Source organism: Plectropomus leopardus, chromosome 21, assembly GCF_026936395.1.
Source record: "Plectropomus leopardus strain MGB_pleo_1.0 chromosome 21, ASM2693639v1, whole genome shotgun sequence".
In the NCBI taxonomy this organism is placed as follows: Eukaryota; Metazoa; Chordata; class Actinopteri; order Perciformes; family Serranidae; genus Plectropomus; species Plectropomus leopardus.
Window position 1 is genome coordinate 21300149 of NC_142196.1, and position 24312 is coordinate 21324460.

Genomic DNA, 24312 nt, shown 5'->3' on the forward strand with positions numbered 1-24312 from the left:
TAGGTTCCTAGTTTCTGTGTTTAAAGTTTTTTTTTGTTGTTAATACCAGAGACACCCCAAAGTGAGACAAAGACATAGAGGCTTTAAAGTTTGTTTGTTGTTTAATGCTTGATCGTGTTAGAGTACTTAAACTTAGTTAACGTCTCACCTTGTTGCTGTGATGTAGAAGCGTATGTCAGGGTTTGTCAGTATGCTATAACATCATCAGTGCGTGTGGTTACGGGTGGGACGCAACTCTAATGTATTCATTAGTGTAAGACGATAGTGTCGGCTCTCTTTATGAATTAAAAACAATCCAGAAATGTCACGTAGGGCTCAATTTCATTGGCGATGGAAGTAAATGTCTTGCAGAATGATAGTTTTCTTCTAAACAACAGTCTGGATTTGCTGAGAATGTTTCGATAACCAGGGCAAATGCAAATTGAGCATTTGTGCATTTGTCTGTGAGTCTGAAAATGTGTTTGAGGCAGCATTTTTCAGGCCGTGTCTTCATAAATATCGAAGGCCTAGATTATCTCTCCAAATTATTACATAAAATGCAATTAGCGCCGGCTGTGCTGCCACAGACGAGTGGATCCAAACCATTGGCAGTGAAAGCTACTGAAGGGATTGGCAATACAAATCACTGGTTGACACATTTATTTAATCAGATGCTTTATTTGATCAATACTCAGTTTTGGCAACCAGGCAGTTAGTTTGATGTTTAGCCTGAAACAGGTAGTGACAGAAACTTGTCTTAAGTGTCGTTACCATGATGCAGATAAATTGATTTAGTGGCATTTTGCAACTGAGTGAAGACATGCCCTTAAAAGTCATACCACACCGTCAAAGGATGTTCCCCCGTGAGGGAAAAGTTTCCGTGTTTTTGCAAGAAACTTCAGAATTAATTAAAAATCACATCAGGAGATGTCAAGGGATTTACTTCAAGGCTCAGGAAGGCAGCCCTTTTTCTGGTGAGGCATCCTTCAGTGTTCATAATTCCATTTTTCATCAAAGTGTGTTTTAATCTCAACATTCTCAGTGCGCTGCAGACACATCTTAACAGGGAATCCACTATCCTTATCATTTATTTTATTCCCTACTGGTCTTGCCTAAGCAATTTTAAACTTAAAAAATTATAGATTTTCTCCAACAAATTGCAAGACAGACTGCTTACTGTGCATAATTATATTTCAAATGTTCATAATTTTATGATTTGGCTGTTGAAGCATCTCCCATCGACAGAATCTAATGCATTTAAAGTCTGTTAAGTAGTATCACTTAAAAGAAGAACATGCAGTACTCTTGTGAAAACATCACGTTGCCTTTGGGCCAAATTTGCAACCTAAACAAAGCAGGGAGCATGTGATCTCAGCCTCGCCAGGGAATTATGCAGCTACCGGTCACTCCTTATGCTGAGTCCCTTTGAAGTTGGAGCGTCTGTGGCCTGCAGAGCTGCTTCTTCAGGCCAGGCCTCCGAGCACCATTCTGTGACTGCCAGGCAGGAAATTATGTCAGTCTGACAATAAGGACACTCTGAAAACCTCAGAGGAGAGATGGAAATGAAAACAGGTCGATGGCTTTTATATGCTTTCGCTGAGTGAGTCAGAATTGGTAATATAAAATAGAGGTCAACCAATAATGTTTTTCAGGGCCGATTCTGATACCAAATATTACTGATCAAGGAGACAGATAATAGATATTTGGAACTGATATACATTTGCAGCAAAAGTTCTAATCTTGGTATCAAAATTTAGAATAACAGAAACTCCAGAACTCCAATATAAAACTTTGTTGAAATGTCTTTAAGCACAAGTTTGATTAAATGATGCAAAAGAGATGCTCTATCACCTCTGACTTTCATTTATTGCAGTCTGCCTTTCCTGGTTGGTATGTGGAGAGACTATGAACTGAAGTTTTGAAGCAATACAAAAACTTTCTTTGATCGTGAAGCTCAATATTACTGTAGGCTATAATCCCCTGGTTTATCAGTGAGGTGTAAAAACTACACTGCAGACTGAAGTCTACACTAACAGTGCCAAACAAAGTGATGGCTAACTCATATAAATGAGTCCAGTGTGGGTTGAAGGTCTGTAATATAAAGCCCTATGTTTTGTTTCATCCAGTAACAACTATTAGACTAACAGCAGAACATATGCAGCAGAAACACTGGATGTTTTGCAACTTCATTGTATTGGATTGTGATGTTTATTACAACTTTAGTATTATCTACTGCTGTCTGTTCAATACACAGCTCTGCTGTTCGTCTTTACCATCTGTTGCATAGCAGGTTTCACTGTTGATAGGCCATTACTACTGATGTGTAACCAATCAGATGCTGTGGGCAGGATATTGACAAGGCAACAGAGTGGTGACTGCATCAAAACCAAAGTAGCACATGAAAAAATTCATAAAAACTAATGCGATAATTGTCAAAATGCTAAATTTGCAGCTGGTTAATTCATCAATCCTTGATTTGTAATTGTGATACAACAAGGTTACAACTATCAACTATACTCCATCAGAGCTAAATGTCAAAACATGGGATGGCTTAGCCCCTTACCATCTATCTTTCTGACAGCAGGCCTCCAAACTCTTTTGCTGTCTTTGCGGCACATTCAACTGAGTGCAACACTACGAATGTCTTCCAAGAGAGACTGTCTGAAAATGGACACCCCCATATTTAAAGGCTGTAGATAAGATAAGTGAAAGATTTGACCTGCAGGTGGTGTTAGATGAAGAGTCAGAGGAGCACTCAAGTCTTAGGGTTCATCCTCCAGGGATCATGAATGTCTGTACCAAAGTTCTTGGCAATTCATCTGATAGACGCTGAGAAATTTTGATAAAACCCAACAATATTAACCCAGTGGTGGTGTTAGAGGAAAAGTCGTAGGATTGTTAAAATGATTATGATTCATCCGCTGGGTACCTTAAATATATGTTAAAATATGTTATTGCAATCCATATGATAGGTGTTTGGTCAGTCTGGACCAAAGTAGTGGACCAACCATCTGATGTTGCCACCCCGAGAGCCATGCTGCTGGCGTGGCTAAAAGGAGCCATTATTTCTGCAGATATTTTCATTTAAGCAATAACACCCAAAAAGTAAGATACAAAAACCACAGCTTGAGATATAAAACCTTTGTAGCATGACTATCCGTTTAGAGAATGATTTTCCTGAGGGGAAGATTATTTGTAAAGCAATGAATTTGCCCTGAAAGGCCACCATTCAGATATTCCCCGGCTATTACAAGAACACAGGAAATCAATGAGACATTTTGCTGTGAACTGCAGATGAACTTGCACTTGCGCTTGTTTATGGATTTTAATTAGGGCCAAATAGTCTCATGAATTTATGTAAAGCTCTCATACACCGGCCCGTGTACATCACAGACGAGCTGGGGGAATAGGGCGAGTGGTGCAGGCTGTGGAAGAGGTCTTTGCACTCCTGCCAAAACACTGCATGATGTGAAGAAGGCACAGTTATCTCTGCTCTGTGTCTCATCTTTTAGTCCCTTTTCAGAGACACTGCAGTTTCCCCCTGGATGCTACCGTGAGTGACACTAGAAACTCATCTCCTATTCCCCTGCTTCGCGGCAACATGTCAGCTGCAGAAACTGACGGGATGTAGAACCCAAACTATGAGAAGCCCATTTGAATAATGTGCACCTATGAGAACAGAGATTCTTTCCCAGAGTCTTTGATGTGTTCGCTGCAAAAAGATGACTCCTGACAGTGTCAGATTAAACCCAAGACTCTCTGAAAGTTGCAAGAATGAGCGTAGGGGGAAAAAACCCAACATTGCTGGAGTTGTAATCTCACCCTGCGACGTGCTAAACCACAACACTGGCAGTAAACGATGTATCAGCCACAGTGGGGTGTTTAATTTGGCACCCTCAGAGAAAATCACATGTCATTCTTTCGGATTGGAATTAGTTTTGAGAGTTGTTTATTCGCTTCTGTACAGAGTCAATGTGTCGTGTTACACAAACCAATATCTGCATAGCTGCATCAGCAAATGGGGAAACAGAACAAAATCAATTCTTGCAGAGGCGCCACTGTGTTGTGGCCGCAGCGCTGCCATGGACGATTGTGAGCTTCAATTGTCTGTGTTTGGTTCACGCTGTCTTTTAAATAGATTTTTACCATCTTCATCTCTTCTCCTGTCACCTCTCACAAAAGCGCTCCTTTTTAAAATTCAAATGATCCTTTTGGGACGCTGAAATTAGCATCCTGAAATATTCATGACATGTTTCAGAACTTGTATTGTACACCTCCGAGGACTTAAACAGGTACTGTATCAACACCGCCTGTGTTCGTAAATTTTTCATGGGCACTGTGCAGCAGAACTCAGATCAGTGAATCCTCTATGTTTCACAAGAAAGGTACATTCATTTTCGTCTTTCAAAATGATGCTTTATTAAGTTACGGTATCCTCTGCCCCTCCCCGCAGTGCCCTAAAGTAATGTATGTTTAAAAGCTAATACCAGTTTAATAACTCTTGTATCGTACTCTCAATAGTTTTTTCTACATCAAAATCTGATGGGAGGACAACAGTGGTCAGATAATTAGATGATAAACCTACAAAGTCCCGAAAGGTGATATTATATTAACATTATCTCCTCTCTTCTGCTTAGACGCGGTAAATTTATAGCTCATGGCAACCTAATATGCTAATCTTTGTTTTTTTGTTGATATCTAGTTTTGGCAAAACATGATGCACAATTGCAATCCTCGGTGCGTTAGCTTGTTTACTATAATACATAAATGTTGCTGTCACACTGATCATCCTGCTGATGTTTGCAGAAAACGCAGCGTAAATGGCACTGCTCCTGGTGCCTCACCTGGCTTTTAAAGGGAATTGGAGATGACACTGGTTGAATTCATGTTACGCCCAAAACACATTGATGATGACTAAGTACACACCCTTTGCCACTTGTGCCTTACTTTGCGCCCCAGTTATACACTGAATAACTAGCAAAAATGATATAACTAACTTGTAGGGTGTGTTGGATACACCCTTATTGTACTTATGCCATGCACTTTATACCATGAGCCATAGATCGTTTAAATAGGGCCCATTCTCATCTATGGTCACTTTCACTGTCAAAGAGCTGTGACAACACCTCAAAGGCAGAAAACCTTGGCTTAGAGGTCATTTTCGATTGAGAGAGAGCATAAAGAGAGAGCTCACAGAGCGCCATGAGAAACGGTTCAGAAGGCTGCTGTGCAAGCGTTTATATGTTTGTTCCTCCCCTGTGTTGTGTGAACTATCAATTTCCTCACAGGAACCGTACTCCCCCTCCCCCATGTCGTGGGAAATATCATGGGTTCTCGCTCTACTACAGATATGGTTAAGGCAGGTTATGAAATTGCACGTGAAGGACGACCTTAATATCAGCGTAAACAAACGTGTGTAAAATGCTTATTGTTGTTTTATATTCTATTTAAGATAAAACCGCCTGCAGTGACAATGACCCTAAGGATAATGGGACGGTTGAGTACAAATTTGAAGCACTTTTACTCAAGTATTTTCTTTTTGTGCGACTTTATACTTTACACAACAGAACGTTTTATGGGAAAATTATACGATATTACATTAGAAAACATGATAAGCTTAAAAAATACAATACAAATACTGTATCTAACGGTGCCAATCATTTATCCGTCTGTCTTCAACCCCATGACATCAGTCATTTCCTGTTTCCTGTTTCTTGCTTTCCAACTCCTTGATGGTGGCATTATTCAAAGCAGTGTTTAAGAATATGGAAGAAGAGATTGTAAAAATAATGGGTTATTTCAATGCAATGCCTGCTTTCAATAGCGCAATGTCAAAATGTCTTTGTTATACTTTGACCCTCAGAGCCACCGTAGCAAAAGGGCTTTGATTAATGGTTACAAAAAGGAAGGATGGCTGCTATTCTGATTATAATAGCTGAGTTATAATAGACTAGATTTGTCCTTTTTGTGTAAACTTTCTTTGAATTACCAGAAACTGCATGTGGTTTCCTGAGCAGGTCATGTTGCTACACTCTGAGCTTTTGGAAATTTATTTTAGTTTCTCTCTTCTTCTGCAATAAATAATCGTAGCACTTCTGCGTACTACAAGGTCATCCACACAACTCTATGTGGCTGATTTAAAAGAAACTGGAAGAAAAACCCACCCTTTGCACTACAGCAGATAAATAAGAAGTTCAAGAAAATACAAGTACCTACTGTAGGATTTGCATCCGTCTGATGTTTTCAGTTGCTACTCAGTCAGCTGCTGTCGGTTGTTTCCATTTGACACAAGCTATGGAGAAATGCAGGTGTCACAAGTGATGTGCACAACACGATGCGCAAACAACCAAAGAAACGTGCAATGACAGAAGTGACGTGCAAACTGAAATGAACAGGATGAGCGATGAAGGGACGACTTCGACAAATGGAAACGACAACAGATGTCAGTCCACATTAAGCAGCAGGTATTAGGGACATCAGACAGATGCAAACGCCACTGAAAGTAAACACATTGCAGTCATAAAGATCCAGTTACTCCTGTGAAACAATTCAATGTAAAACAGCAAGAAAACAGGTAAACAAGTATACAAATCTGTATTCAGCAAAACTATTCTGGAACAAACACAGCCTTGAAGATGAATTTAGGATTAAAACAGATGAAGAAAAACTACCACTGAGTTGGCTGCGTGTTTTTGTAGCTCATTTCATACTGTAAGTTATTATGTTTCGAAGCTGAAGGCTACATGCATTCACAGCATCGAAAAGTGAACAATGTGTGATCAACAATACAGACAACACCTGTTCCGTCCGGCTGCGTTCTCAAGTGATGCCGCCTGTGTGCATTGCATGTTGACTCACCCACTGCCATCTTGCTGTCTGCCAGCATATAATAACAATGCCACCGGTTCTGTCCGAGCGCGTTCTCATCTGACGCCATCCAGCCACATTCCAGTGGGGCCCAGAAGGTGGCATTTGGTGTCACGCTCGTACGCTGAAAGCACAGACAGAGTGGCGCTATTTGACGAGTTCGGCGTGAGATAGGCTGGATATTTGGCCCAATGTGGAAAATATCGGCGAGTCGCAGATGTAGATGTGCTGCTACTGAGCTGCTTTTGCAGGAAGTGTGGCTGCTTTGACATATTAACATTTGTGCTGAAAAAAAAACCCCAGCAGGTTCTGTGACACTCCTGGACATCAGGCTACCGAAAGCAAAATGAACCCAAACTGCGATCCCTAGTATGGATAAAATGACTTGTATTCTAAAAGGACCTCCTGCATTGTTTGCGTCTCCTGGCTCATCAGGTAAACTGCCTCCTGTTCTGTGGGTAGATTTACTGGTTCTGAGGGATCACAGTGATTGTGGAAGCACCTGGAGAAAACTGCAGCTACATGGTTTGTTTTGAGGAGACTGCTGTGATTGACAGATGGCCTCATAGAAGGCGCTGAAACCATATTTGAAACCTGAACAGTTGGAGCCAATTTTCCCTCTGCCTCTACCCAGAGGGCCGGATGCAGGACACAAGCATGCTGAGCAACCTGAGAGTCTTGGTGGGGGGATTGAAATTCTCTGCAGGGAGAGAAAGCGGGGAGTCTTTCAAGGGCCTGGTTCGCACCTCCCTTTGCTCCCAGCATGGCTTATTTTTAATAAGGGCACTGGCTGTCAGCACACACTTCTCTTTTTCTCAATATGTATGGCTTGAGTTTTTTTTCTCAACAAGCAAAGCCAAGAATTGCAAAGCTTCAAACAGCCAGTGTAAACAGCAGGAGAGCTACAGTGGGCACGAAGACACTAGTTGCCACCTGTCAATCAGCGGTGCGTCCAGGACCCATGTTTGACACATTCTTGGCAATCTACCGTTTATCTTCACTGATCAGATGCGCTTGAAATGTCGCTAGGCAACCAGTGCCAACAACAACTCAAGGACCTCTTGCTCTGCCCGAGGCCGAGCAGCTGTGGGTGAGAGTGATTAGAGTGTTGGTTTACTGCGGTTGACATCATTCAATCATTTCGCCACACAGAGACTTCCTCTAATTAGGCTGCTCAGTTGAACCCTTTTTCTCCATTACAAGTTTGAAGAATCGACAGGCGGCGGTGTGGCGGTGATCAGAAGTTATTCCAGTAAGTTTTGGAGTAAAACTTCAAAGGATGGTAGTTGTGTGCTGCAGACAAACATTCCTCTCGCTCAGAGCCCATTCGGAGGAGTGATTTTCCAGTGACGACAGGACATAATGCAAGCGAAGGCGACTAAATGAAGATCAAATTAGTCAAAAGTACTCTGCTGAGAAACGTGGAGGTTGAACAGATGGGCAGTTAATGGAAGTGAAAGTCTGGGTAGAGCATACAGCAGAGGGGTGCACACTGCAAAAAAATGTCCATTTAGTCAGTTTTTCGCTCAGCTTCTGTTTTAAAAATCAGACTTTTCTCAAAACAGATAGCACTGATTCTTAAGCAGTTTAATTTGTATAACAAATAAGCTTTGGCTGTCTTATAACAAGGGAAGGTTGAGGACTTTATTTAATGAAGAAAATGACTTTCCTTAAAGGGTAACTTTGTTTTTTTTTTCAACCCGGAGCCTGTTTTCTCATGATTTTGTGTCCAAGGGACTAATTTGAACATTTTTTAAAATTGTTCCAATGTTGAGGCAGAACGCTGCAGCAGGCAGCCGTTAAACAGGCTGCAAATTAACCACTTGAGGCATTTGTGCACAGTCAACGCATGTCAACTAAAAGTGCTAGTTTTTGCCACTGACAGGCACATCACAAAAAAGATCCATACAGTGATGGTCCTTTTTGTTGAGACTAAGATTTTTTAACCAGAAACAGGCTCATTATTTGAATGAAGTGTGTTTTATGATGATGAATGACTGTTTATGTAAAGTCTGGTGGGTTCAGCAATTGCTATTTCTGGGCTGTTTCTAGTTAAACAAAAGGGATCTTAGTCTGTAACAAAATGTCTGTCTTTGTAGGGATCTTTTCAATCTTTTCATACACTGGAAATCGCAATCTGAGCCTGTCAGTGACAAAGACCAGAAGCTTTTAGTTTGCGTAAATTGACGGTGCACAAATGCTCTAAATGGGTACAGTGCATCCTGTTTCGTGGCTGCAGCCTGCTAAATGCTCACCAAATACTGGACCAATTTAAAGATATATGTTATTCTCATTTATCACTTAGACACGAAAGCATGGGAAAATATGGTCTAGTTTAAAAATACTGAATTTACCCTTTAAGCATCATAAACCAGTTTCTATTCAATGATTGCTATTTCTGAAAAATACACAGTATAGATTCTTACAGAAAAAACCCTTGAAAAACATGCTTTGTGAGCGAAGGTTGAACTTGTGTACCAAATCCATGCATGCCACTGACTAACATGAAATTGACATCAGAGAACTGACTGATATGTTACACGATTAGTGAGCATAACTGATGTTGAACACATTAAAAGATGATGGAGAGTGAGTGCATAGGGATGTTTTATTCCTGAGTTTACACATCTCTGCTGGGAACAGGCAATAATTTTATGATCACATATCGCTGCTGCAGCCACAGAAGAAATACCAGCCTCGACGTCAGTGAGTGAGGTGCATCCAGCGGCACAATGTGGTTAAAAATCGTGGCCTACAAAAATGCAGTGATACTTTTCTCTTTAGAGTTGCAGGATGCAGGATAGAGGGTCACATTTTAGGGCAAATATGCAAATTTAATGCGCTCACAAAAGAAATATAAATGTCAAATGCTGAGAAGGAGAGCTACTGGCTGCAGCATTAGCAACTGGGCGAGAGGCCAGTAGTTTAGGTTCAGTTTCCTTCTCTGAAATAAGCGACTGCATTATATAAAACTGTATAAAAACACTTAAATAGGACCAATATTTAATCGGCCCATTCCCAATTCTCCTCCTTGGCCTTACGCCTAGTTTTGGAGTACCCCTGACTGAGAAGGGACCCCACTGAATGGAGACAGAAAGGGTAGTATTTGAAATCTTAACCTAGAAAATGGGATGCCTCTCAGTACGGCATCATTGGCTGATCCGTAACACAATGAGGCGAGTAGAAGATGTATTTGATGCCTTTTACATATGTGATGGAATTAAGTTAGAACAGATGTGATGTTGTTTCGTGAACTTTTTTCTTACTTTAACCATGTGTTGTAGCCACAGACTGTATCAGTAATAGACGTAGCTATCATGACGTTACCTACTGTTTTGTGGACTGCAGTCTTGAAGCCTTGAGTTTAGCATTTTGGCAGTCGTTACTTGTTTTTTTGGAGCCAGAAGTGACTGTATTTGGATGAGAGCTTTGAGCTGTGGAAGACGGTAGCAACGTTTTGCAGACACCCTGACATCGAGCAGCTTGCCATTAAATATTGTAACTTTGGGCCTTAATAAAATGTAAACAGGTGAGATATAAAACAATTCAACCCCTGAACAGTTGTCATGAATGTTAAAATTTGCAATAGAGACTAAACTGTTCTTTTGCACCAGACTGTAAAATGTAGAATTCTTCCATTAAGTCGAGCATTTTAACATGAGTGTCTATGGGGGTTTATGCTGGGTGTTCTGAATCGTATACTAATTCTTTTTAATTTTAGTAGGTACTGCGGCTGCTCTTATAAAGTTTGTAGTATTGCATGCAGTAGGCACACAATCAGGACATACAACTTCTTTAGAACACTGCACTCTGAACTTTGACCCTCCTGCTCATGTATCCGTTACCACGGAGATCAAAGAAAACACCATTTGCAAAGCTTGCCAAAAATAGAGTTCAACCAGGAGAGCTCTGCTGTTGTTACTTCACTATATGTGTAGTTTAACCCTGAAAATACAACTGCATGTGGATTCAAACATTTGTTTTGACTGAAATTAGCCTTGTATGCATTCCTCTGTCATTGTTCTGTTCTTTTTTGTTGTTTTTAATCCCTATTATTATTTTGTTTGTTTAAACAATTAATATTCCTATCATTACTATTCATCAGTCACTCGGATGCACTGTCAGCAGTTATTGCAGCTGTGACTGAGCCATCATCTGTTTGCAGCCCAGGAAATGTGACATATCTTTCATTGAGGATTGTGAGTCCAAAAAGCTAGAAAAGCATGCTGGCTTGCACACAGCAAAATCCGACAGAATGTAGTAGAAATAGAAATAGAAATAGAAATAGAAATAGAAATACTAAATCTTATTCTTGCATACTATAGGGGATGGTAGTGTTGGTACTGGAATGTCTGTTTTGGAGCCAGCCTCAAGTGGCCATTCGATGAACTGCAATTTTGGCACTTCTGCATTGGCATCATTTGCAAACTTTGCATTCATTTTTTCTTTAAATTTATGGCAGCCTACACTCTTGACTCTCCATAGTTTGTAAGTTTTATATTGAAAAATTAGAAACTCTTAGTTGTGAAAATGAACTTGCTACAACCCCCAGTTACCACAGTTGTTGTTAGGACAAACCCACTGTGTAGGAACAGGAAGCATGTACAGTACACTTATAGTGACATAATTAGAGATATTATCAAATTATATAATTAAAATGAATTATAGGGCTAAAAAGGGCAGGTTAGTGCTGATTTCCTCCTCTGCAGAGTGGGCAGTTGATGCAGTGAAAAAACATATGCTGAAAAAAAAATGTTGGGAAATTCGACCCACTTCTTCTTTAAAGTAAGTTTTTTTTAAAAATCTGTTATTGTTTACAGGCCTTTCAAGCGTCTTCTTGATGATATTTTTCATAAATCAGTTTCACTGATGTGAGCTCAAGATTTTTATCACCGTTTAAATTGCGGCAGCTTTTTTGCTGTGCATCTCCTCTCCATATTGAAAACTTCTCGTCCTGCGAGAGATTGCTGCGCATGTTTTCCTGCAGCTGTCCTGATAAGGCCAACTGTGCGCCTGTAGCGTGTGTGTTTGAACTGAGGGGAACACAGAAAAAAGCTCATCATGCAACAGTGTTCCCTGTGGGGGATAGCATGCTGCAGAAGACATGTGAACTGGGCTGAGTGAGCAATCCATCATTAAATGAAGATGCCGCGCAGAAACCTAATACACACAGAATGAGGTGATCAATGAGTGCACAGTAGCGTGTTAGGACAGGCAAATGTCACACATTTCTCTGAGGGAAGATGCTTTTGAGGTGATTAGGTGCCTTTTCTGTTGCCGCAGGAAATGTGTTACAAAGACATGCAACTGAGACTGTAGATAAAAGAGTGTAAAGAGACGGTTTGGGGGAAAAAGAAGGTTTATTTCAAATTAAACATTTTAATGAGATCTAGTAAGTAATGATTATTATTTATGCAATATAATACTGGTGTAAATACCAAGACTAATCAGAGGCACTCTTTGAGTAAATCATAATAAGGATAGCTTTATTTTTAATAATAATAATAACATATTTTATTTATGGAGCACTACAAGGTGCTCAGAGACAGTTTACAAATGTCAAAAAGGTCATAAAATAGAGTACAACAAAAATACATAATAAAATACATGTTTGCAACAATGCAAGTTGAGATATCTTATAAAAAGATTTTCTCAATAACTTTGAGCTTGCTTTACTTTATTCCAGCCGCATGTTGTACTTTCTTGCACACCAATTTAGCCGTTAGCAGCTTTCCCTAGCACAACTGTTAACAGAGCTATTACAGGCGAATATTTGCTAATTTCAAAATACTCCAAAAAAGAATCTATGTTAAATCCACATCAGTTAAGTAATTAAATCATTAACTTAACCTAAAATATGTATTATAAAAGATTGTCCAACTTTTTGCCATGCTTTCCCTGTTTTTTGCTGTCTGTTTCCTTGGTGCCATATTGTCTACAGTGAACATGGATATGTAACAATGTTGGCTACTTAGTATTGTGTTTGACATGGACTCACTGCATCATCTTTAATATTATTTTAACAAAATACTAAAAATGTGTGTAATAATACAGGATTGCGCATGAAAGCGTAAGTCATAATTTTTTGGCACATGATAGTCTAAAAAACATCCTGGTTTCACTTTGGAAATATCTCCTTTTTTTTTTTTTAGCTTTTTTGTCCCATTTTACCTGAATGCATTACTCACTCAAAACCTTCTCCCAATAAAAAGTTTGTAAAAAAATATTTAATAATAAGTCAAACTGTCAATAAAATGCAACATCCTTCAACTATATCATTATATTTATCTTAGACCAATCAAAATGATGTGCGGTTACTCATACTGCTAATATTTATAGAGCCAAAGATATAAAACCTTATTTGTCCCGTTTTACCTGATGTCCTCACATATCACCCGAGGTAACTAAATAGTTAAAATGTTAAAATGTTTAAGATAGCTTTTAACCCCCCATGTGTTTCTCTATACCTTTTGCAGGGATTCTCAGCTTGTTTGACAGGAGGTCATGGGCCAGTTGCATCACGTTTCTAGGACTTTGGTACGTTTCCCGGACTTGAAGACGTTTCTCGGATTTTATGACGTTTCTAGGATTTTAGGACATATCTTGGATTGTAGAATGTTTTTTGTATGTAGGATTTCAAGACGTTTCTTGGACTATTGGACATTTCTCAGATTTTCAGACTTTCTGAGATCTTTGGACGTTTCTTGAATTGTTGGATGTTTCTGGGAGTTTAAGACGTTTTTAGGATTATAGGACGTTTTTAGGATTATAGGACGTTTTTAGGATTTTGGTACCTTTCTAGGATTTAAGGACAATTATCTGATATAAGGATGATTCAGTGATTGTAGGACATTTCTGGGATTTTAGGATGATTCTTGGATTTTAGGATGTTTCTTGGATTTTAGGAAATTAGGGTCTTGGTCAGGACCTATGTCGGGAGGTGTGGGAGATCCTCCACTGGCACTTTTTTGATAAACAAGCTCTATTTTGATGCTGTTTTATTCACTCTGGTACCTTATGTATACCAAAAGTACAAAAACAATTTCCAGTGTGAATCACTCTATTTTTATTGTGAATTAGAAAATGTTTGGAAGGCCATCAGGCCCCCTACGGGGGACCAGATTTGGCCCGCGGGCTGTAAGTTGAGTAATACTGCCCTGCTGCTTTCTGATTTTGAAAGGCAGAGCTGCTGGCTGTAGCTCTTTATTTCAATCTTGTCATCTAACTGGGTGTATTTCTCACATGTTGAACTATTACTTTTCATCAGCTGTGTCCTGAGAGTAAAAACAACAATATGTGTGTGTGTGTGTGTGTGTTAAGTTTAGGACAAAACATGTATTTATTAGACCAAAAAAGAGTGTTTTCTCTGCACTTGTATGATTTTGCTTCTGTAGCCTCCGCTTTAATATTGAACAAGAATTTAACATGAGTCAACCACTCTGTTAAGAACACTGAGAGAGAGAAAGATTTCATGAAATGAGTATTCAGCCTTCCCACTCTCTCTACATGAGAGATGAGGCTGGGCTGCTGAAGTCACGGCTCCCTCTACAGTTTGTACAGTGGAAATTTTCCATCCAGTGCAGGAAAAACAATCAAACTGACTGTGTTGAACAGTCGGGGGGGAAGACACAACGGAGACGCGTCCAGAGATCACACACATACACAGCTTCACTTGTGACATGTGTGTCTCAATCGGCAGCGGATACAAAAATATCCCGACAGATCCGGCACATTTACATATGGATTATTCATCACTCGGGATTTACTGTTTTCCTGCGGACAAAAAAATGTCTCATTCTTTGAATACTTGAGGAGTGACGACAACTTTCCTCTTTTCGGACTTCACCACACGAAGATAAGAAACGTGGAGCTATCAAAAGAACACGATCACTGGATTTTAACAATGCAAACTGATCAATTTCCCGATCGGGATTTGCAAATTTAAGCAGTAGGCAGTTTGGGAGTCTCTGCAGCTACCAAGCAATGTTATCTGCGGAGGAGATGCGTTGTTCGCTGAGGCTCATGTCCGCGGATGTTGCGGCTCGGTCGGGCTGCACACGGTGCCTTTGGGTGGCTGTGATTGGACCGGACACAGACTGGGGCTGACTGATGTTTGTCCGAGAGGAAATGTTTTGGGGAGGAGATCAATATGACTTACTGGCGCACGCGAGGAGGGGGGGGATTGCCAGTCTTCACGAGCAGGATGAGGATGGAGGAAAACGTGCAGGATTTTTGCTCTTGGATTTAAATTCAAAAACAGAAAGATCCAACCATCAGACATTTATGTTAAATTAATGTGTTGCCTTTGCAGACTGTTACAAGATTGTTACAAGTGTTTGTTTGCACTAAAGTTTTTTCTTGACTCTCATGCACGGGACTTTGATATTGCAGTGTACATTTTTTGAACTCTTGCACCAGGACTTTTACTCTGAAATATCACCTGGCGTTATGGGACAACATCTTTAAAGAAGAAAACAATCCTCATTTTCACATGCAGTAACATGTATTCCCAAATGCCGGGCAACATGGCAGTAAACTGGGTTATATATTCAGTTTTTTTACTCCCACTCTTCGCAGTGGGGACAGCCTTCTCGGGGGTGTTCAACGCCACAGACAGAGACATTTTCACAGACGACCTGCTCCAGGTCAAGCTCACACAAGCCCGAGCGACCGAGCAGTGGAAACTCCAGTCTACTGACTCCCATCCCAACCTATATTTTAACCAAGTGGATGTGTTGCACTTGAGGCAAAGGTCCTCCACCACCCACAGTCACATATTTAAAGTCATCCGGGCGGCTGCGCTCACCATGTTGTCTAATGTCCCCTTTTACATGCCCCCTGTGAAACATGCGGAGTTTACAAGCAAGTGGAATGAGATTTATGGGAACAACCTGCCTCCCTTGGCTCTCTACTGCCTGTTGTGCCCAGAGGACTCTGCTGCCCTGCAGTTTCTTATCAAGTTTATGGATAGGATGGCTGAATACCCTGACTGGAAGGTAACCAGCGCTCCTAACGACGAGGTCCCCATGGCTCACTCTCTTACTGGGTTTGCCACTGCTTATGACTTTATTTACTCCTACCTGGATGAACGGCGGAGGGATGTTTACCTCAAGAAAATTCGTTCTGAGACAGAAGAGCTGTTTGAGCTCTCAAAGTTTAGAGGGTGGGGGAAACAGTATCTCCAAAATCATCAAACCACTAACATTTTAGCCATCCTGACTGGTGCCATAGTGGTTGGATCACATGATAACCCGGAGTCAATGATCTGGAAACAGGTGGCAGTGAACTATATGGAGAAAACTATGTTTCTCTTAAACCATGTCGTTGACGGGTCCCTGGATGAGGGAGTCGCCTATGGGAGCTACACAGCCAAGTCAATCACACAATATGTCTTCTTGGCTCAGCGCCACTTCAGCATTGACAACCTGCAGAACAACTGGCTGCGGGGACACTTCTGGTTTTATTACGCCACTCTGCTGCCGGGGTTTCAGAGAACGGTTGGCATCGCAGACTCCAACTATAACTGGTTTTATGGGCCAGAGAGCCAGCTTGTCTTCCTGGACACATTCGTCATGAGGAATGGGACTGGGAACTGGCTGGCGCAACAGATTAGAAAGCACCGGCCCAAGGATGGTCCCATGGGGCAGTCGTCCGCCCAGCGCTGGGCTACACTTCACACAGAGTACATCTGGTACAACTCCCACCTCATGCCGCAGCCTCCCCAAGACTTTGGAAAAGCGAGGATGCATATTTTCTCAAACTGGGGTGTGGTTACCTACGGGGCAGGGCTACCAAATGGCCAGGGGAATACTTTTGTCTCCTTTAAATCTGGCAAGCTGGGTGGCCGTGCAGTCTATGACATTGTCCACGACAAGCCTTACTCCTGGGTGGAGGGCTGGAACAGCTTTAACCCTGGTCATGAGCACCCTGATCAGAACTCATTCACATTTGCTCCTAATGGGCAAGTATTTGTGTCCGAAGCACTTTATGGTCCAAAGTACAGCTATCTTAACAATGTTTTGGTGTTCAGTCCGTCTCCGTCTAGTCAGTGTAATAATCCGTGGGAAGGTCAGTTAGGGGAGTGCGCCAAATGGCTGCGCTGGACTGATGAAGGGGTGGGTGACGCCAGAGGGGAGGTGATAGTTGCCTCTTCACACAGGGACACCATGTTCGTGAGCGGAGAGGCGGTGTCTGCTTATTCCCCCGCAATGAGACTAAAGAGTGTGTACAGAGCCTTAGTTCTGCTTAATTCCCAGACCCTCCTAGTACTTGACCACGTAGAGAAATGGAGTGATTCACCTGTAAAGTCCCTCAGCGCTTTTTTCCACAATCTTGACATTGACTTTAAGTACGTTCCTTTCAGATTCATGGACAGGTATAATGGCGCCATGATGGATGTGTGGGACGCTCATTATAAAATGTTCTGGTTCGACAGCCAGGGTCACAGCCCTGATACGCGCATACAAGAGGCAGAGCAGGCGGCTGAGTTTAAAAAGAGGTGGACTCAGTATGTCAATGTCACTTTTCCGATGGCAGGCACAGTCAGCAGAGTCGCGTACGTGTTACACGGGCCTTATGTCAAAGTGTCCAGCTGTAGGTTTGTGGATAATAGCAAAAATGGAGTGAGACTTTCTTTAACTATAAATAACACGGAGAAGATAGTCTCGATTGCGACGAACTATAAAGACATAGGTGCAAGGTTGGCTTATTTAGGGTTTGGAGGTCACTGTAAAGTTGAGGATAGATATCAAATCACTCGATATGGCCTTGGGACTCAACTGATCCCCAAACAAATCAGCAGTGATAATCAGCTCTTTGACTTTGGCTTCACAGTCAATGTGATAGCTGGGGTTGTTCTCTGTGTGGCCATCGGATTTTTGACCATGCAGAGAAAGTTTTATGTCTGCTTCAGCAGGCTGATGCGTTACGCCCTCCTCTCTGTGCTCATTCTGTGGATAGCCGAGCTGCTGTTTGTGTCTAACAGCTGCGATCAGCTTCTCTGTGGGGTAAAATGGAAAGGTGCGGGTGCCAAAAGCGAAGTAAACAAACAAATCAGACTGTACGAGCAGCACCGGCTCCCCCTCCCCACCGTAGTCATAACAACGCTTCCCGGTTCTGGATCAGAAATACTCAAGCACCTTTTCTACAACAGCTCGGACTTTGTTTACATAAGAGTCCCCACCGAGCACGTGGACATTCCGGAAACCGAGTTTGAGTTTGACTCTCTGGTCGACGCCTGCGAGTGGTCAAGGTCGGACGCCGTGCATGGACGGTTTAAGATTATACAGGGCTGGCTGCATTCGCTGGTTCACAACACCAAGCTGCACTTGCAGAATATTCAGCTGGTGGAGGGCAGCAGGGTCAAACAGCCCCAGAGAGTCGGCCCCTCGAGGGACAGAAAGAAAAGATCCAGGAGGAGAGAGCCGGCAGCTGAGCTGAAGGGCAAACTGAGAGCGAGTCTGGACAGAGATGCAGAGTATGTGAGGGAAATGAGACGCCACGTTGCGGAGTACCCCAATGCCAGGGTGGTCCTCAACATGCGGAGCGGAAGCTGGGCGCTCAAACTGCCTTTCATTCAGGAGGTTGTGGGATCTTCCCTGAGGACAATCTACTTGGTGAGAGACCCTCGAGCGTGGATTTATCTCATGGTTTATAACAGCAAACCCAGCCTTTACTCCCTTAAAAACATCCCACAGCACCTTTCCTTGATATTCAAGGAGGATGCTGTCAGTGACGGGTGCCCTGCTGAGGCACCAGAGTTCAAAATCATCCAGAGGCTGCTGTCCCGCTCAGAGACAAACCCCATTCTCATACTGGCTCATCTGTGGCTGGCTCACACCGCAGCAGTTCTGAGAGTCAGCGAGAGCCTCCCTGAGGAGTCCTACCTCCAAGTGAGGTTTGAGGACGTGGTCAACTTCCCACAGGAGACAGCGGAAAGCATACACACATTTCTGGGGGTGCCTGTGTCACCCGCAGCCCTCAACCAACTCCTGTTCACCACCTCCACGAACCTGTACAATCTCATGTATGAAGGGGACATTTCACCAGCCAGTATTAACATGTGGAGACAAAATATGCCCCGAAAGGACATCAGACTAATAGAGGATGTGTGTGGGAGTGTGATGAGGAGGCTGGGTTACACCAGGTTTGCCAGTTAACTTGCTGCTGCTGGTCAGCTGATACTGAGCTGTGTTGTTTACTGTAGCTGCCATCCAGTTCTGTAAAGTTTCTGTTTCTTGCACTGACCTTAAATTTTTAAAATGTGTCACAAGTTGAGGAGGAACTGGGTAGCTTTTTTTTCTTTTTGTTGTGTTTGTTTGGGTGTTGTACAGACTACAGCAACAGATGTTTGTGAGGGTGGAATATTTTACATTAAAATAGGTGGAAGGAAGCTTATGTTGTTCTTTTACTCCGCCAGCAGCCCTTCACGCTCACTTGTCGCACTCTTGTATTGAGTGAGACCTCAAGACCTCTGCTGTGTTACTTGCAGAGTTGAATTTGAGCATAAATTTTATGATATTGCAGCATCCTAAGACAGATCAGTTTCACAGTGAAGATTTTTTTACTGTTTGTCTTAGTTAGCAGTGGTGCCTCTAAGGGGTGGACAGGGGGGTCATGGCTCTACTGAAACAAAAATAATAAAAAATGTAAAAAATAACTGAACGGTGATAATAGAGTGCCGCAGGAATGAGTCCAAAAACTTGGTAATGAGTTTGAATTTAGCACTCCCAGTCCCCTAATCTTTAAGTGAATGGGTTTTTTGAATGGGCTTTTGGTCAGGGGCTTTAAATAAGGTCTGTGGTTAACACAAGTGTAAGAGACTTTTACGTTTTGTTTTGTGACATAAAATAACTCAATAAATACCCACTTTTAGTGGGTATTTATTGAGTTATTTAGTTTTATGTCTTAAAAAGGAGGTTGCTGACAGGTAGCTAAATGAGGCTACACAGTGACATCACGCTGGCACAGATTTACAGCCTTCTTGTGGTAAAGACCTTGAATCATGTGACGATGGTTTAGTTTTGATAGCCTAAAGTTAGATTTCTACTTCTGGTGATTGCATTTAGGCTAAAAAAAATCATAAAAAGTGTAAGTATTAGAAATATTTGTTTGACCCGCAGAGCTTATTTTGTTCAATATTCCAAAATCCAATCAAAAAAATCCAGTAGGCTTTTTGACAAGGGAACCATGTCAATATTAACTTCTGTTTTGGCCTTCAGAAAAACGTAATCCCTGGAGCATTTTTTACTGTGTTAAAGAGGCTGTGGCGTGCTCATCTTTTAAATGTGTTAAGATGGTGGTATCTTGTGAAACTGGACAACCAAAGGCATCCATTGGTACCATCCATATTGTCATTGCTTGTTGGAAAGGGGGCTAAATAATGTCCAAAGTTAGGCAAAATTTTTGCAAAGGTGCAACTGGCATTTCCATTTTCAAAGGTGTTTCTTCAGCTCTCACACAAATCTCCCCTAAATTTGAAGTGCTTGTTCAAACACAGTTTTTTTTTCTTACAACAAACGTATTCCTTCAAATTAAAGCTGTATAAAGGGTTCCCAAACATTTTCATGGACAAATTTTCAAAACTACAACAAGACTTTTAAAGACTCAACAACAACAAAAGTCTTGCCAAACCTTGGTTGTGTGTGTTGTGGTTGTGTCTTTAAAAAATGAGAGATTTGAGCTCTATTCAAATCATAATTTGCTCAGGTCAGTTCAATGAGACATGATGAAGATGTAACAAGACACCAAGCTATCTCCAACAGGGAACACTAGAAAAGAGAGTGCATGTATTATACATTAACATTTACAACCTACAAAACTCCTTAGACTAATCTGGCCTACACAAAGTGAAAAAAGGGAGAAAAAACATGTGTGATGGTGAACAAAATGAATGAATATAAGAACTATGTTACGTAGACACCTACAGAAAAATAAATTTATCATTATGTTACATGATGTTGAAGGTTATTAGGTTATTATTAGCAACACTTTCATTTGCCACAACATAATTCCAAGAATTTTCCAAAACTTGAATGTTTTTTGAATGATTTTTTACCTTGTGTATATTTGTGTTTTTTAATGAAAAGGACACCCAGCATATTTAAAGAACATTTAATATCCAAACATATATAGATACACATTAAAACAGGATTGTTATGGTGATGTGGATATACTTATATGCATAATTGAAGTCCTTTAAAATTAAGTCATGGCCTTTTTTTTTTCCTTTTTTATGTGTGTCACTGAAAAATGTTCAGTGCAAAATGTTCAGTGGACCCATCTGGCCATCCCTATGAAGAATTTCTGAGGGTGCCACTGTTAATACGAGATGAGAAATGAGAGTTTTCCTGTTCCCTAATTTGTAACAGGAGGGAAATGTTTGTGCAAAATCCATATATTAGTGGCATTTTTTGAGGGGTGTGTGGATCAAGAGATACTTACTGGTTTGGAACAGATTTGAAGCTCATTTAGAAATTAGACTCATATTTATTGACAGTCTTTTAATTTGTAGCTTTGGGAGATAATTTTCTGAGACTAATTTGGCTGTCATGAATTTCATATCTGAACTCGGTGTGCCGTTTCCCTTTAAAACTCAAAAAATGCTTCACTCACTAAAAAAAAAAGACTTTATTGCTCTAATATAGACATATGAATGATACGGATTGTATTTTCATTACATCTGTTGAGGGATTTTCATTTGAAGCTCAAAGATGTCACGATGGCTCGGCGGCTTAGCACTTTCGCAGGGACTCCTTTGATTGTATGTGGGATTCTGTGCATTCTCCAAAGCTAACTTTACTGAATGTACTCGATTAGCTGGGACACATAAAACCTCTGAAGATATATAAACCTCTGAAGATATTATGTGTAGAAGAAAGAAAGTTAGAAGTATTTATGGGTTCCAAAGACACATATCCCAAAGGATCAGGGATGAATATGATTATTATAACTCCCTTTGGCATTTATTGAATTAGATCAGAGGGAAGTGCTTAATAGGGATCAAACTGAAAAAAAAAAACAACCTGTCAACGTTGACACATTTCTAGTCAAAGCAATTTCCAAAGCATCCCCCTCAGCTACTCATATTAATCTGCAGAACCATAACTGAGGCTTACCCTGTTTTATTGTTGTGCTGCCTTCACTTTAAAAGCCTGGAGGAAATGCAAACATTTCTGTTGTGATCAATCACACATCCGATGATCTTTTTGGGGGCCTTTTGTCTTGAGAGAGTTCAGCGAGCAGTGGACTGAGCAGGGGATGAATATTAAGTGAAGAAAAAAAAAGTCAGAGACCATTTCTACTCTGTGATGTTATGCTCTTTGGCCTGGGCGAAAATATCAGTCAGTAACCTTTGATGCTGTCTTGCTTAAACATTTCTGTACTGTAAATGGATCACATGTAACATGCAGATTATAATACACAAAAAAATCCATACTGTACCCATTTGGAAATACCCATCTTTTCTTCAGCTAGAAACAGTCCTGTTTGTTTTCTTCTCTACGAACACTGAAACCCTTGACTGCCTGGAAAAAAAAAAAAAAACGTTTGATGTTTGTGGTCTTTGAATGTGTAGACTTGGCAGACATGCTTTCACTTTGGTGTTGCAATCCTGTTACCAACTCTGTTTTGTATTTGCTCGTGGGGATATGGTTCCTTGCTTCTGTGGCCTTGAATTACAATCATTTTCTTTAAAACTTGTATTTTTTTCTGTGGGGTTCTGGAGCAAGAGGTGGAGATAATGTAAAGAAATAATAAATTCATAAATATATCGGCAACCGGTCTTTTTGTTCGGACGCAGTGAGTTATCTTGCAGTATATTAATCGAATGCACTGCGTGATTATTGAACCCTTTGAAAGCTGGATTGACATCAGTTTTCTTGTGCTGCATTCAACAAATGTTCAACAAATTGTTCAACAAATTGCAAGAAATTAGTAGATTTAGAAAATTATTTTGAAAAGCTAGGGAAAAAGTTCCAAACAGGCATACAGGAATATACATCGGGACCCATTTTTAATCTATTTCAAATTCAAAACAGTCTATATTATAGAGTTGTGACATCACAAATTTACAGAAATCCTGACGGCTTGTTTAAAGGCACGGTTTCTGAATGTAGACTGTGTGCATTTCTCTTTGCGCTGATTATTTTGATTCTTTCACAGTTTTAATTTAGCCCTTTTACCTGCTTTTTATTAAAAAAAGAATCTAACTTTTTTACAATACAGAGCCTTTAAACTACTTTTATCTATCACTGCAAAAAAACAGCATACATTTTTGTCGTCTCTTTACTGCTAACTCAATAGTAAAACTTCTGCAGACGTCTCTTCTTCCACATTATGCAGCAGCCAAATCTCCATTTTATTAGACATGGATGACAGAAGCCTAATTGCCTGTACGGGTGACGTGCATGACAAGGAGGAGCCAACAATTAAAAACATGTCAGGAAATTCTTTTGTCACGCTCTGACTGAGACGGGACCTGAGCAGGAGCGAACCCTTCCAAAAAGCACATGCCGTGTCTCGCGTCTTCAGACCGGTCTCAATGAGTCAGTCATTTCATTACTCATTTGTTCTCGATCCCTCCTGTAACACTCTAATGCTTGGCAGGGTCCTCTGAGTCTAATCCTTCCATGCAGAGGCACATTATTCACTGAGAAAAAAACCTCAGGCGAAGGCTTTGGATGGAAGGTTTCTACAAGTCCTGACTTGCACTCGATGGGACCGTTAAGTTGCTTATTTTGATTCATTCTGCGTCCAAGAAACACTTCTGCATAAATAATCTTATTATCAGTATTCATCTTGGCACTTTAATATTCTGATTTAACTGACAACTGTGTCAAGGTAGCTAACAGTGGTAGAAGAAGTACTCAGATCTTGAAGTAGTAATACCCTAGCATAGAATACTTAGTTACAAGTTAAAATCCTGCATTCAAGCTGTTACATAAGTAGAAAAACATAAGCATTGAGATATACCATGCAGAAAGACCATTTAAAAGTGGACAAAATTAGGACTTTGTTTTGGTGTTTGGTGCATGCATAAACATATGAAGAGGAAAAAGAAATAAAGGCGAAGTACAGCATCTGTCGAGAGCATTAATATAGAATAGAGAAATGTACAATAAAAATATAAAAATGACACTATAAAATTACTGTAGCATAACAAATGTGCACAATAAAGCTGGTTTAAAATGAGAAAGCTTTGCAGTTTTCTGCAGGATCTGCAAAGTTTCAAAAACAAAACACCAGCACTCACAGATAAATTATTTATTCTGGGCAAAATGAACAGAAACGGTCACATTTCGGCTATAAAGCCATCATTAGTGTGATAAAATGAGAAGGAATAGCAAATTATATAAACAGGTGAGAAACTGTGTAGACGGGTGAGAAGCTGTGTGTAGAATTTGCCGTTAGCTGAAACACATCCTATGCACCTCTATATATTACTTCAGATTTTTGGAGCTTTGTGTA

General features: G+C 40.7%; 2 protein-coding genes across 3 annotated transcripts in view; both read left to right on the top strand.

The window, feature by feature from the left end:
- The window catches only part of cdh19 (cadherin 19, type 2), a 253887-nt gene that overhangs the window by 94245 nt on the left and 135330 nt on the right, over nt 1-24312 (top strand). The gene's annotated exons all lie outside the window — the stretch shown is intronic.
- Nucleotides 14438-22622, top strand: dselb (dermatan sulfate epimerase like b). Its single transcript, XM_042510659.2, has one exon. It carries the CDS (start codon nt 15348-15350, stop codon nt 19002-19004), a length of 3657 nt encoding a protein of 1218 aa, XP_042366593.1. The 5' UTR covers nt 14438-15347; the 3' UTR covers nt 19005-22622.